General features: G+C 43.1%; 1 protein-coding gene across 1 annotated transcript in view; it reads left to right on the top strand.

Annotated features, from left to right (window-relative positions):
- LOC110488229 (thrombospondin-3b) overlaps window positions 1–16,016 on the top strand; it is a 44,804-nt gene that overhangs the window by 1,783 nt on the left and 27,005 nt on the right. The window contains exons 2-4 of the mRNA XM_021560367.3: window positions 2,021–2,227; window positions 3,245–3,498; window positions 7,610–7,712. Coding sequence (XP_021416042.3) covers window positions 2,021–2,227; window positions 3,245–3,498; window positions 7,610–7,712 — 564 coding nt within the window. The remainder of the gene's footprint in view (window positions 1–2,020; window positions 2,228–3,244; window positions 3,499–7,609; window positions 7,713–16,016) is intronic.

Raw genomic sequence — 16,016 nt, 5'->3', positions numbered from 1 at the left:
GAATATCTGAAGTGAGAGAGAATGGGAGAAGACTGAAGAGAGAATGAGTGTGAGATGATAAGGACTTGGAGGAAGATCATCAAAGAAAATAAAAAAGAGACCAAGTAGAACTAACCAACAAGCAACGCAGCAGTTGAGATGGGGAGGAGACCAAGGTAGAGAGTGAGAAAAAATTGATTGAAAGCAAAGGTGACCAACAAGAGGAGTTAGCATTGTGTGACAATGGAATAAGATGACATGGAATGCCTGGGGTGCTGATGTGACCAACTGGGTTCGAACCAATGATTTATATATACACTATATGACTGACAGGGGGCGCTGTTTTCAAGCCTCCAACATGGCACTCCACCACCACTGTAAAAAAAAACATTTTGGTAGCTATACAAATGCATTTATTCATGTCTACATTTATTTTTGCTAGATTTATTATATTACATACATCTTAATGCATACTTTTAAATGATATGTGAGCTAAACATAAAATAAATCCTTAAAGTACAATTTTTTGCAATTTGTTATGTTACTGCCCCCACTACCACAAAACAATACTGAAATACATGTCATTTTGTTCTTGAAACATTTAAATGAAATACTGTAGAATTCCATTCATTCCTATCGAGGACTGCTTCTTCTGAGGAGTGCCAATATTGCCAACCGGTTGCTTCAAATCCTCTCATTGGCCAATACATAGCATCAGCAATCCTGGGTTTATATACATTATTGGTTTGAACCCGGGTCTCCTGCACACCACAATACTGTATTAACCCGCTAAACTAAAGCCCAAGGTTCATTACTAACTGGTGATTTGGTAAACCATGAAGAGATGAGTACTGTAACTGCCTGACACATGAAGGTTTAGCTGAGTTAGCTAATCTTCTGGCGTGCAAGAGAACTGGGTTCGAACGCAGTTGGTCACACATTAGGTCCAGGTCTATATTCAACATAATTCAGACTGAACAAATCCTGGGCTTGTATTATAAGGGGGGGAGATATACAGAGACGGGCGTCTGCAAGGGGAGAATTGGTGGTTAGAGGCACCCCTGATGTCTTTGGCTTTAGTCAGATTTCTGAATGGGCAGCCACTAGGGAGACACGAGAACGATTAGAGAGAGGCTGGTATGTCTAATCCAATACGTCTGTCATCTTTCTCTTTCTCTCTCACTCACTCACCTGGACGAGAGCTCAAGCAAAACGCTCATAGGATAAATGGACTCTTATCTAGGCCTTGAACATACTTGTTACAACAGTTGAGAATGTTACGTGACATTTTTTTGGTCTGCGTTCTGTTGCTGCACACATTTGCAACTCATGATGGTTACAAGCATTTTAAGACTTTTCCTGTCATCTGCACCCCATGTTTTTCTCCCTGCAGTATTTCCAACCTCTCAAAGGGTTTCCAATATCTTCATAGACAAATATAAGAAACCGTTTTCTTTAAGCGAAGGAGCATAATGTATATTTCAGCCCCACGCCAGTCGCCATTGCCAACCATGGCCAATAACTTACCATTATAACACCCCCGGAATTCACCATAAATGGAGAGACGTCTCATAAAGAAAAGATTCCAGCAGCACCCAGTTTAATGACAGACATAAATGCTGCCACCAACAGTGACAGCAAAGGCTGGTCTTTTCAGTGACAGTGTTTATTTTGTGGCAGGGGCGACGGAACAGAAAGAAGACGAGGCGTTGAGTTTGTGTCAGGCTTATAAATTCTCAAAAAACACTCCAGAGTGGCAGTAAACGCAAAAAGGAGGAATCCCCCATTTGTCTATTCATTCATATTTTCTCTTTCACTCTTACTCCATCCGATATCTCCTTTTTTGTGTCCTCTGTTTGGCCTTCTTTCTTTTGTGTATGCCTATTTTCTCTCTATTGCAATATCCCTCTTTCTCTAACTTCTCCATCACTATCCATCCCTCCTCCTTTTCACACCCTACACACGTGCATACTTTAAGGAGGCATTTCCAAAGTATTCCAACTGGACCCATGTAATTCACCACCACCCCTCCATATTTCAGTGATTGACATGCTGGAGCTTCACGATGCCAGGCAGAGTGCGTCCGCGGTGGGGAAGATGTCGGGGGCTCTGGGCTTCGTGTCGGACCTTTACCTGGTGTCAACTCTTCGTCTGCCGCCCAAACTGGGAGGAGTGCTGTTGGGAGTCTACAACAAAGGCGACAACAGGAAGTACCTGGAGGTGGCCCTCATGGGCAAGGTCAACAAAGGTAGGGTGTACTGTCAGTAGAGGGGATAGGGAGGGAAGTGTGGTAGATAGATATTTTGGTGTAGCCTAAATTGATTCTCTTCATGGCCTATAACTAAGACACAATCATCCAATCCCAATAGTGGGTTTCCCCAATCGACTCCTAGCCCCTACACCCATACATCTAAGATAGTTGCAAAACAATTAACAATATGTATGTTGTTTTTCCATATGGAGCTCTTGTTCTACAAACTCTTCTACAGTATGTAGGCTAGCTTCAATGATGCTCAGGGTTGCCTGATCTCTATGTTCTGGGTACATACAGTACATTTTAAGAGAAGGGATTAAGAGATGCTAGAACGAGGAGCGGAACCGGAACGAGGATCTCCACCTTCTCTCTTTGCTAAATTACAGGCAAGTTCATCTCGGTTACCTAGAAGTACAATTCTCCCCTGAAAGTGTGTCATTTCCTGTTTTACTTTCTGGGGGAATGCCGTTAACAATTGTGATTAGTCTTCTCCCTCGCAAATGGTAACTCTTGGCTAAACACCTCCCTTCGGCTAATTTCACGTTTTTTATTGTATTTGTATGAATTTTTATCATACAGCTAATTCTGACTTTGTGGCTGTGGAATCTAGTGGAGAGTGTTTATCATCCATACACAGGCTTGAAAATCACCCCACCAGTTTAAGCACCGACTTCATCCAATCCTGATTCGTTCAAATAATCAACGTCTAAAACTCCAAACCAGGAACTACTAGATTATTGCCGTTTCATCTTTTCACGAGAATCTGTCCAAGAGAGATTGCGGGTTATGGACTGAATGTCCCCTTCCCTTCTGTAATTTGAAAGATGCTAACACCTATGAAATTGTGATTTGTCCAAATAACCAGTGATGAAAAATCCAAATACAGGAACTACTGCTGCTCGTTATCCAACGCATCCCATTCCTTCCCGACAGATTCTATGGTACCAGTTATGTTTACGTAGATCTGTCTACAAGAGATGACCTGATCTTAGAATCCTCTCTGTTTCTCAGTTCTGGTGCGCTACGTACGCGAGGATGGTAAACTACACACTGTGAACCTCCAGAACCCCGGCCTCTCCGATGGACGCACCCAGTCACTCATCCTCCGTGTGGGTGGGCTCCAACGAAACCACCTCCACATGGAACTCTATGTCAACTGCCGATTGGCTGACTCAGCACAGGTCCTGCCATCCATGGTCCAGCTCCCAGCGGAGGCAGAGTCTGTGGAGATACGCAACGGGCAGAAGGCCTATGCCAGGCTACAGGTGATGAAACACAACTTTAATAAGTTCCGAACAGACCTAGACTGAAGTTAAAGGTAGACTTAGCAATAAGATATCATCATACACAGTGGGGCATCCTGCTTACAGAAATCAACAACAACATTTAAATCTGCCCTATGGCTTGCACAATTGACTCTCCCCAATGTGGGCACGTGTGCCTCAAGGGAGTGCAACAATTGGGAAGAGCTAATAGTTTTTGTATAGCAGAAGGTGGCAGGGCAGCAAAATTATGATGTCATATTGCTTAGTCTACCTCTATTTATTCAGAGCACATTTTAGAGCATGCTCTCAGACTCAAAGTCTCTAATCATACTTCCTAACTCAACCATTTGTACTACACTACTTGTATGTAGTTGGCAGGAGTCTGGCAGATTAGCTTTTATAAGACCAAAGCAATTAAGCCATACAGTACATGAAACACAAAGCCAGCCTGACCACAATGAATTCCTCATTTTAATAGTGTTGCTCATTTATGGTTGATTTACATGCCTAATATTCTATCCACAACTGCCATCTATGCCACTTAAGCAAATCACCTAGATTTTGCATGGCTAATAAGATGTCGTAGATATTAGTTATGAAGTAAAATTTTATTTTATTAGTCACGTGACCAAAACAACAGGTACAGTGAAACCTTACAGTGAAATTCTTACTTACGAGCCCCTAACCAACAATGCAGTTTAAAAAAAATATGGATAAGAATAAGAGATAAAAGTAACAAGTAATTAAAGAGCAACAGTAAAATAACAATAGCAAGATTATTTACAGGGGGGTACCGATACAGAGTCAATGTGGGAGGGCACAGGTTAGTTGAGGTAGTATGTACATGTAGGTAGGCACTCCGGTACTGCTTGCCGTGCGGTAGCAGAGAGAACAGTCTATGACTAGGGTGGCTGGAGTCTTTGAATTTTTTTAGGGCCTTCCTCTGACACCGCCTGGTATAGAGGTCCTGGATGGCAGGAAGCTTGACCACAGTGATGTACTGGGCCGTTCGCACTACCCTCTGAAGTGCCTTGCGGTCGGAGCCCGAGCAGTTGCCATACCAGGCAGTGATGCTCTCGATGGTGCAGCTGTAGAACCTTTTTAGAATCTGAGGAACCATGCCAAATATTTTCAGTCTCCTGAGGGGGAATAGGTTTTGTCCCCTTTCACTACTGTCTTGGTGTGCTTGGACCATGTTAGTTTGTTGGCGATGTGGACACTAAGGAACTTGAAGCTCTCAACCTGCTCCACTGCAGCCCCGTCGATGAGAATGGGGGCGTGCTCGGTCCTCCTTTTCCTGTAGACCACAATCATCTCGTTTGTCTTGATCACGTTGAGAGGGGTTGTTGTCCTGGCACCACATGCCAGGTCTCTGACCTCCTCCCTATAGGCTATCTCGTCATTGTCCGTGATCAGGCCTACCACTGTTGTGTCATCGGCAAATTGAATGATGGTGTTGGAGTCGTGCCTGGCCGTGCAGTCATGAGTGAACAGAGGGGACTGAGCACGTACCCCTGTGGGGCCCCCATGTTGAGGATCAACGTGGCGGATGTGTTGTTACCTACACTTACCACCTGGGGGCGGCCTGTCAGGAAGTCCAGGATCCAATTGCAGAGGTAGGTGTTTAGTCCTAGGGTCCTTAGCTTATTGATGAGCTTTGAGGGCACTATAGTGTTGAACGCTGAGCAGTAGTCAATGAATAGCATTCTCACATAGGTGTTCCTTTTGTCCAGGTGAGAAAGAGCAGTGTGGAGTGCAATAGTGATTGCATAATCTGTGGATCCGTTGGGGCGGTATGCAAATTGGAGTGGGTATAGGGTTTCTGGGATGATGGTGTTGTAGTGAGCCATGACCAGCCTTTCAAAGCACTTCATGGCTACAGACGTGAGTGCTACGGGTCGGTAGTCATTTAGGCAGGTTACCTTAGTGTTCTTGGGCACAGGGACTATGGTGGTCTGCTTAAAGCATGTTGGTATTACAGACTCAGACAAGGAGAGGTTGAAAATGTCAGCGAAGATACTTGCCAGTTGGTCAGTGCATGCTCGTAGTACCCGTCCTGGTAATCCGTCTGGCCCTGCGGCCTTGTGAAAGTTGACCCGTTTAAAGGTCTTACTCACATCGGCTGCGGAGAGTGTGATCACACAGTCTTCCGGAACAGCTGGTGCTCTCATGCATGTTTCAGTATTATTTGCCTCGAAGCGAGCATAGAAGTAGTTTAGCTCGTCTGGTAGGCTCGTTTCACTGGGCAGCATCTCGGCTGTGCTTCCTTTTGTAGTCTGTAATGGTTTGCAAGCCATGCCACATCTGACGAACGTCAGAGCCGGTGTAGTATGACTCGATCTTAGACCTGTATTGACTCTTTGCCTGTTTGATGGTTCATCGGAGGGCATAGCGGGATATCTTGTAAGGTTCAGGGTTAGAGTCCAGCTCCTTGAAAGCGGCAGCTCTAGGCTTTAGCTCAGTGCAGATGCTGCCTGTAATCCATGGCTTCTGGTTGGGGTATGCACATACGTAAATTGAGTGAACTGTCAAATGTCTACTATTTTATAAGTAACTTTTCATCAAAAAAAATGGAATAACATGGACTAGAGCTGTACATCCTATCTATCAGCTACATTTTAATGGCTCATGCTGAGGCTTATATGGAGAACTCTGTAGTTATCTGTAACTCTGTGGTGCTGTTTGCATGTGTGACTATCTGACTGATAGATGCCACACTCCCTGTCAAGATGGATGAAAGAGAGAACAGGAAGGAGGATGGGGGGAATTGTAGAAGGAAATATCTAAAATGAGAGGGCACACTGCAGCTATTGTTCCTAGTTTGTATCTCTTATCTTGAATGGACCGCTCAGGTGATATGCATGCAGATGTACACGGGTACTGACCAGGGTCATGTTCACTAGGCATAAAACAGAAGGAAATGGTCAGAAGGGGAGTGAAACTGGGAGGTACTATCAGAATTTGTCCAATAAGAAACACGTGTTTCCCTTTCCGTTGCACAACATTTTGATTATTTTTTGCTACGGTGTGCCCCAATGAACACAACCCAGAGCATGTGCCTCAATATGTCTAAGTAAGACTGGGGGTCAATGTTCCCTTTAATTGTTTTCGCACTGAGCAAATTTCAGGTCTACTGAGCGCGAACTTGAATGTTGTGAATATTCTGTGCAACTTCCTGCGTGCGTTTACTGTGAACACTGAGATTGTACCCACTTTAAGTTACAGTTTTAACAGTGATCATAATGTAGGCCTACCAGAGTGGCCTACCTTGAAAAACAATATTATTTACATGGAAATAGCAGTTCTAGCATTCAGCCTACAGTAGCAGCCAATGTTTGGTATTCAATGTAGAATTACATTCCATGAGACTTTTTCAAAATCCATGCAGGGCTTGACATTAACCAGTTTATCCACTTGTCCTTCAGACAAGGAAGTGCCAGAAAATGTTGTTGTGTTGTGTTTGATGCAAGAAACCACTTTACAAAATAAAATGCATTATTATTCCCATACCATTATTATTGTTACAATGAATCAGCCACAAATGTATGGTCTCCTCTGCCTATTGGCTACTAATTAGCTTATTCAATCCTGTCTCAAAATATAACACTGCCCCTTTAAGACATAAAAAAGCTCTTTACCTGACTCGTTTTTCAAAGATGCTGACCAGAAATTAGCCATAACTCAATAACTAGCAAAGAAGATGAATAAATGTGCACACGCTTTGATCTCAAAACAAGTGAATCTACTCGCAACCGCTCATGCTCGTCACGTTGCATTGAAAGTGGCAAATATTACATTGATTTTATGAAACATTTTGAGTGGAGGGAAATGTTGATTGTGTTAACTAATGGGGATTTTGTTTTTGTACTTCTATGCACGAGCTGGTATTTCTTTAGCGCAGCAGTCCTGGGGGAGCTGCAGTCCCAGAGGAGTTGTAGGGAACATTGCATGTTGTCAGTTGCATAACATAGCCCTAGGCCTAGACATTCATTTAAAAGTGACAGTTTACTCTGAATACAAATTAGCATGATTTTCCACCTACCATGCCCCTTTGTGTGTGTGAGAGAGTTAATTAATTTAACTGTACTGTGCTTGTGTGTGCGTGTTTCAGGGCTCAGTGGACTCTTTGAAACTGGCTTTGGGTGGCTCCATAGCCAAAGCAGGAATCCTTACCGACTGTCCATTTCAGGGAGATACACATTTTCAGAATTCAGGTAAAATCTTTGTATACAACCATAAACACATGCAAACGATCCTCATACTAATTTATTACACTGAGTATACAAAACATTAAGAAAAGCTGCTCTTTCTATGACATAGACTGACCAGGTGAATCCAGGTGAATATTATGATCCCTTATTGATGTCACCTGTTTAAATCTACTTAAATCAGTGTAGATGAAGGGGACGAGACAACTAGGGCTGTTATGGGGACCGTATGACCGCCACAATGGCAGTCACGAGTCATGAAGGCAGTCACATTCCACTTGTAATTAGGCTTCTCCAAGCTCTGATGCTGCTGATGGTCATTAGTAGCCTACCAAACGTTCTAACTGCCTGGTACTCAGCACTCAATTGTCCCTCTAATCACTCTGACATAAATGCAAATATACAGTACCAGTCAAAAGTTTGGATACACCTACTCAATCAAGGGTTTTCTTTATTTGACTATTTTTTACATTGTAGAATAATAGTGAAGACATCGAAACTATGAAAGAACACATATGGAATCATGTAGTAACCAAAAAAGTGTTAAACAAATCACGGACGTGAAAATACCGCCCCCTAGCCTTAATGGACATTAGACCAGTGGAAATCTGTCCTTTGGTCTGATGAGTCCAAATCTGAGACTTTTGGTTCCAACCGCTGTGTCTTTGTGAGATGCCGAGTAGGTGAACGCATGTGTATTTCCCACCGTGAAGCTTGGAGGAGGAGGTGTGAGGGAGTGGTGGTGCTTTGCTGGTGACACTGTCAGTGATTTATTTAGAATTCAAGGCACACTTAACCAGCATGGCTACCACAGCATTCTGCAGCTTTACACTATACCACATATGTCAGAGTCAAGGCCCGCGGGCCACATCCGGCCCGCAAGAAGGTTTTTTACGGCCCCTGGGATGATCTTGATTTATTATTAGAACCGGCCCGCAGCAAGCCGGCAGCCCGCAGATCTTTTACACGCACCAATACTACATTTCCCACAATGCAAAGGTGACGCACCGAGCAGTAGGCTGCTTCATTTCAATATTTATTGGCACAGCAGTCGTCAGCATCACAGTAAAATTAACTTTCAGATACCCATCAAAAATGGCAAAACGGAAGGTGGATACTGAGAACCGGGGGTTTCAAACAAGGTGGGAGTCGGAGTATATGTTCACGAAGGTAGCTGGAAAACCTGTGTGTCTTCTGTGTGGAGAAAGTGTGGCGGTACTGAAAGAGTATAATCTGAGACGACATTATGAAACGAAACACGCGGACAAAAACAAGAATATGGACATGGAACAAAGGCTACAAAAGGCAGAGGAATTAAAACGAGGCCTCAAATCTCGACAGGCTCTGTTCAAAAAAGCCAAATCACAAGGCCAGGCTGCTGTCAAGGCCAGTTTTATTTTGGCAGAAGAGATCGCTAAATCAGCCCGGCCATTTACGGAGGGGGATTTCATCAAAAACTGCATGATTAAAGTTTGTGACGAAGTTTGCCCAGAAAAAAGGCAACTCTTTTTAAATGTGAGTCTGAGCAGAAACACCATTGCCGAGAGAGTAGACCAGTTGTCCATCAATCTAAAAGAGCAGCTTGTGAAAAAGGGAAAAGATTTTATTGCATATTCCTTGGCTGTGGATGAGAGCACCGACATTTCTGACATTGCCCAGTTGTCAATTTTCATCCGCGGAGTGGACTCCAACCTAAGCGTGACAGAGGAGTTTTTGGCTTTACGTCCTATGCATGGCACAACTACGGGGCATGATTTGTATGAAGAGGTGTCAAGATGTGTAAATGAGATGGAGCTGCCTTGGGAAAAACTCGTGGGTTTGACAACCGACGGAGCACCTGCGATGTGTGGACACAGGAGCGGACTGGTGGCGAAGATACGGGAAAAGATGCAAGAGGAAAACGCGACAGGTGAGCTGACAGCTTATCATTGTATCATACACCAGGAAGCGTTGTGCGGTAAAGCCTTGAAAATGGAGCATGTAATGAGCATCATCACGCGCACAGTTAACTTTATCAGAGCCAAAGGTTTGAATCACCGCCAGTTCAAGGCATTTCTGACGGAGTTAGAAACGGAGCATGGCGATTTGCCTTATCACACAGAGGTGCGATGGCTAAGCCAGGGAAAGGTGCTTCAAAGATGTTTCGAGCTTCGTGAGGAGATTTGTCTGTTCTTGGACAGCAAAGGGAAAGACACAACACAACTCCGAGACGAAATGTTTCTGTGTGAAATGGCTTTTCTGTGTGACATTACGAGTCATCTGAATGCAATAAACTTGCAGCTGCAGGGTCGGGATCGTGTCATCTCTGATATGTACAGTACAGTGAAGGCATTTAAAACCAAACTGACTCTGTGGGAGACGCAGATGCGGAAAGAAAATTTGAGCCACTTTCCCAGCTGCCAGACCATGAAAGAGAAGCTCTCTACCAGTGCGTTCCCGAGCACACAGTTGGCTGATAAAATAGGTATGCTTGCCGCTGACTTTCGACGCCGATTTGCTGACTTTGAAGCACAAAAAAGCAGGTTGGAACTGCTCGGTAACCCATTTGCTGTTGACGTGGAAAGCTCACCACCAAACCTCCAAATGGAGTTGATTGACCTCCAATGCAATGATGCACTGAGGGCAAAATATGCGGCAGTGGGTGCTGCGGAGTTCGCCCGTTTCCTCCCCGGCACAATGCCCCAGCTGCGCATCCAGGCTGCTCAAACGTTGTCTATGTTTGGCAGCACATACCTGTGTGAACAACTGTTTTCTTTGATGAACCTGAACAAAACATCACACAGAAGTCGACTTACTGCTGAACACCTCCACTCAATTCTGAGGATTTCTTCAGCTCAGAGCCTTACCCCGAACATTGATGAACTTGTGGAAAAGATGGGACACCACCAAGTATCACCCTCAACCTCAAACAAGTGAACATTACTGTGCAATCACATATTTAGAGTTTTTACTCAGTTCAAGTTTAAAAGTTAAAATTTAATATTTGTTTTCACTGCATGTTACTTCTCCTTAAACAAAGTGTTGTTTTTGATTAATAGATTTTTGCACTTTATTTTTTTGTATTTCAATCCAATTATATTTTAAAAATATTTCAGTTGAGTGGATGATAGAAAATTGCTATTATTGTTTTTTCTTTGAAGTAAATTTAGCCCACTTTTGCTAAAATAGAAAATATAGTCTACTGATGGTGCCTTGAATACCGGTTTCTTTCATTTAATGTTCATGTTATGGGGATATTTATATAAAGGAAATTTGTCTTTTGTGTCTGTTGAAAATTAAAGATTACTGACAGAGCCATAAGAAAATATTGCTTTATTTATCTGATCATATTGTAATATATTTGTTAGGTTTTCAGTAGGTTCAATTAGGTTCACTAGACTATATGCGTCATTTAAAATTTTTTCAATGAACATTCGAACAGTCCGGCCCTCGTCTTGTAGCTGATTTTTTTATTTGGCCCTCCGTCCATTTGACTTTGACACCCCTGCACTATACCATCTGGTTTGCGCTTAGTGGGACTATCATTTATTTTCAACAGACAATGACGCAACACACCGCCAGGCTGTGTAAGGGCTATTTGACCAAGAAGGAGAGTGATAGAGTGCTGCATCAGATGACCTGGCCTCCACAATCACCTGACCTCAACCCAATTTAGATGGTTTGGGATGAGCTGGACCGCAGAGTGAAGGAAAAGCAGCCAACAAGTGCTCAGCATATGTGGAATGTCCAGGTGAAGCTGTTTGAGAGAATGCCAAGAGTGTGCAAAGCTGTCATCAAGGCAAAGGGTGGCTACTTTGAAGAATCGAAAATAAAAAGTATATTTTGATTTGTTTAACACTTTTTTGGTTACTACATGATTCCATATGTGTTATTTCATAGTTTCAATGTCTTTACTAATATTGTACAATGTAGAAAATAGTACAAATAAAGAAAAAACATTGAATGAGTAGAGGTGTCCAAACTTTTTCTATAGGCTACCACATTTCCATAGACTCTGCAATTGCGTGAGAAAACAGAGTGATGGCCTCTATTAAAATGAGGATGATCCCATCAGCGTTCTATAGATTAGGTATACTATATTTACAACTTTTCTAATATTAAGCAAATTGATTCTCTTTACAACAGGAGTATAGCCTACCTAGCTGGCATGAAAATAAACTACAGGAAAAGCATCCTCCATTCGCTATTTAAGTGCATGTATTTTTTTTGCCTTGCCCCTGTTTCGAGACAGATGCATGATAATGGTCCATTCTAAATCAAAACAAATTATACACATATTATTTAGTATATGTAAAGACAAGACTAAATCAAGAATAGTCTGATGGGTGACAATATTAGTTTATCACTTGTGAATTATATACTCGGCAAAAAAGAGACGTCACATTTTCAGGACCCTCTTTCAAAGATAATTTGTAAAAATCCAAATAACTTCACAGATCTTCATTGTAAAGTGTTTAAACACTGTTTCCCATGCTTGTTCAATGATTCATAAACAATTAATGAACATGCACCTGTGGAACGGTCGTTAAGACACTAACAGCTTACAGATGGTAGGCAAATAAGGTCACAGTTATGAAAACGTAGGACACTAAAGAGGCAATTTTACTGACTCTGAAAAACACCAAAAGAAAGATGCCCAGGGTCCCTGCTCATCTCCGTGAACGTGTCTTAGGCATGCTGCAAGGAGGCATGAGGACTGCAGATGTGACCAGGGCAATAAATTGCAATGTCAGTACTGTGAGACACCTAAGACAGCGCTACAGGGAGACAGGACAGACAGCTGATTGTCCTCACAGTGGCAGACCACGTGTAACAACATCTGCACAGGATCGGAACATCCGAACATCACACCTGCGGGACAGGTACAGGATGGCAACAACAGCTGCCCGAGTTACACCAGGAATGCACAATCCCTCCATCAGTGCTCAGACTGTCTGCAATAGGCTGAGAGAGACTGGACTGAGGGCTTGTAGGCCTGTTGTAAAGCAGGTCCTCACCAGACATCACCGGCAACAACGTCGCCTATGGGCACAAACCCACCGTCGCTGGACCGGACAGGACTGGCAAAAAGTGTTCTTCACAGTTTTGTCTCACCTGGGGTGATGGTCGGATTCGCGTTTATCATCGAAGGAATGAGCGGTACACCGAGGCCTGTACTCTGGAGCGGGATCGATTTGGAGGTGGAGGGTCCGTCATGGTCTGGGGCGGTGTGTCACAGCATCATCGGACTGAGCTTGTTGTCATTGTAGGCAATCTGAACGCTGTGCTTTACAGGGAAGACATCCTCCTCCCCTTCCTCCCCCATGTCATCCTGACATGACCCTCTAGCATGACAATGCTGCAAACCATGCTGCTCGTTCTGTGTGTGACTTCCAGCAAGACAATAATGTCAGTGTTCTGCCATGGCCAGCGAAGAGCCCGGATCTCAATCCCATTGAGCACGTCTGAGACCTGTTAGATCGGCGGGTGAAGGCTAGGGCCATTCCCCCCAGAAATGTCCGGGAACTTGCAGGTGCCTTGGTGGAAGAGTGGGGTAACATCTCACAGCAAGAACTGGCAAATCTGGTGCAGTCCATGAGGAGGAGATGCACTGCAGTACTTAATGCAGCTGGTGGCCCCACCAGATATTGACTGTTACTTTTGATTTTGAGGGACACAAAAACATTTTCAGGGACACATTATTCAATTTCTGTTAGTCACATGTCTGTGGAACTTGTTCAGTTTGTCTCAGTTGTTGAATCTTATGTTCATACAAATATTTACACGTTAAGTTTGCTGAAAATAAATGCAGTTGACAGTGAGAGGGATGTTTCTTTTTTTGCTGAGGTTATCATCTCTTGTGAATGATGACCATCATAAGGCAAGAAAGAAGACATACCTTTTTTTTGTGACTTTTTAGTCGCACAACTCATGTAGCCTAGCCCATAGGCCTATATGTTTTGGTCAGGTTTGTATCACAACTAAAGTGGCCAAATAACTTCTTAAAATGAAGCACATGAATCCACTTTGCAACAGGCGTAGAGCCTAACTGGCATGCATACGCAGTGCGTGAGTTTGAAGTTTTGGTAAGATCATTTTCACCATAAAAATGCACCTCTATAATAAAAGTATTACATGCATAATCCTTTGTGCGGATAATGTTGATAGTGTTTTCCCGTTAATGGAACATTTGCGCTTATCGCCTACCGCCGTGTGCACATGGCTGCACTTATAATGTGAAGAAATAGCCGAATAGTTTATCAACATTTTAAGCTAAACATTCTTATCTGTTGCGTAAGCCTCATTGCTTAAAAAAGGGTTTTGGATGCTAGTGGTTGTATTAATGTGTGATCTGTCGCATCCCATAACTGTCCCAGACTATGTTTGGAACATTTATTTCTTGCACAGAATAGGTCAACATTTGTACCGTGGGGGATAGTAGACTGACATAGGCTAGTGCTTTTGCTGTTTGTTAGGCCTACTCGCCTAGTTGGCTGACAAATGAAATGTGGACCGTTCAATATCTTCAGTATGCGCCTCAGAATTGGATAAAGACACAAGCAGTTGCATCCCTGTTGTATCGGTCTTCAATTGCAGCCTGTGAGAAAGACCTGATCACGTGATAGAGAGCCTGTCACGTTGGTAACAATGATTCGGGAGACAGGCGCAGGAATGCGTAATAGTTTTTTTTTATTATGCCCCCAAGTTATGGCGTGCCGTGTGAGGGCACGGGGACGAAGACCAAACAAACACATATACAACACACAGGGTTGAAACCCAAACAAAAGAGCGAGGAATACCTCGAAAATATACACACACGCACCCACGGAACGAGACCTGTAATCATCTGCGCAATCCACAAGGGCACGAAAGCCCAAAACACACAGCACAGGTACTCACACGCACCAACGAACATTATAATAATAATCGAAAACCCAATGGAAACCAAAGGGCACACTTATACAGTTGAAGTCGGAACTTTACATACACCTTAGCCAAATACATTTAAACTCAGTTTTTCCACAATTCCTGACATTTAATCCTAGTAAAAATTCCCTGTCTTAGGTCAGTTAGGATCACCACTTTATTTTAAGAATGTGAAATGTCAGAATAATAGTAGAGAGAATGATTTATTTCAGCTTTTATTTCTTTCATCACATTCCCAGTGGGTCAGAAGTTTACATACACTCAATTAGTATTTGGTAGTGTTGCTTTTAAATTGTTTAACTTGGGTCAAATGTTTCGGGTAGACTTCCACCACCTTCCCACAATAGAGCTGGTGTAACTGAGTCAGGTTTGTAGGTCTCCTTGCTCGCACATGCTTTTTCAGTTCTGCCCACACATTTTCTATGGGATTGAGGTCAGGGCTTTGTGGTGGCCACTCCAATACCTTAACTTTGTTGTCCTTAAGCCATTTTGCCAAAACTTTGGAAGTATGCTTGGGGTCATTGTCCATTTGGAAGACCCATTTGCGACCAAGCTTTAACTTTCTGACTGACATCTTGAGATGTTGCTTCAATATATCTACATAATTTTCTTTCCTCATGATGCCATCTATTTTGTGAAGTGCACCAGTCTCTCCTGCATCAAAGCACCCCCACAACATGATACTGCCACCCCCGTGCTTCACGGTTGGGATGGTGTTCTTCGGCTTGCAAGCCTCCCCTTTTTTCCTCCAAACATAACGATGGTCATTATGGCCAAACAGTTCTATTTTTGTTTCATCAGACCAGAGGACATTTCTCCAAAATGTGCAGTTGCAAACCGTAGTCTGGCTTTTTTATGACGGTTTTGGAGCAGTTGCTTCTTCCTTGCTGAGCGGCCTTTCAGGTTATGTCGATATAGGACTCATTTTATTGTGGATATAGATACTTTTGTACCTGTTTCCTCCAGCATCTTCACAAGGTCCTTTCTGGGATTGATTTGCACTTTTTGCACCAAAGTACGTTCATTTCTAGGAGACAGAACGCGTCTCCTTCCTGATGGCTGCGTGGTCCCATGGTGTTTATACTTGCGTACTATTGTTTGTACAGATGAACGTGGTACCTTCAGGGGTTTGGAAATTGCTCCCAGGGATGAACCAGACTTGTGGAGACTACAATTGTTTTTCTGAGGTCTTGGCTGATTTCTTTAGATTTTTCCATGATGAAAAGCAAAGAGGCACTGAGTTTGAAGGTAGGCCTTGAAATACATCCACAGGTACACCTCCAATTGACTTAAATTATGTCAATTAGCCTATCATAAAGCCATGACATTATTTTCTGGAATTTTCCAAGCTGTTTGAAGGCACAGTCAACTTAGTGTATGTAAACTTCTGACCCACTGGAATTG

The sequence above is a fragment of the Oncorhynchus mykiss genome, chromosome 30, assembly GCF_057628025.1.
Source record: "Oncorhynchus mykiss isolate SJ-2025 chromosome 30, ASM5762802v1, whole genome shotgun sequence".
Taxonomy (NCBI): Eukaryota; Metazoa; Chordata; class Actinopteri; order Salmoniformes; family Salmonidae; genus Oncorhynchus; species Oncorhynchus mykiss.
This window is presented reverse-complemented; position numbering and strand designations above follow the sequence as displayed.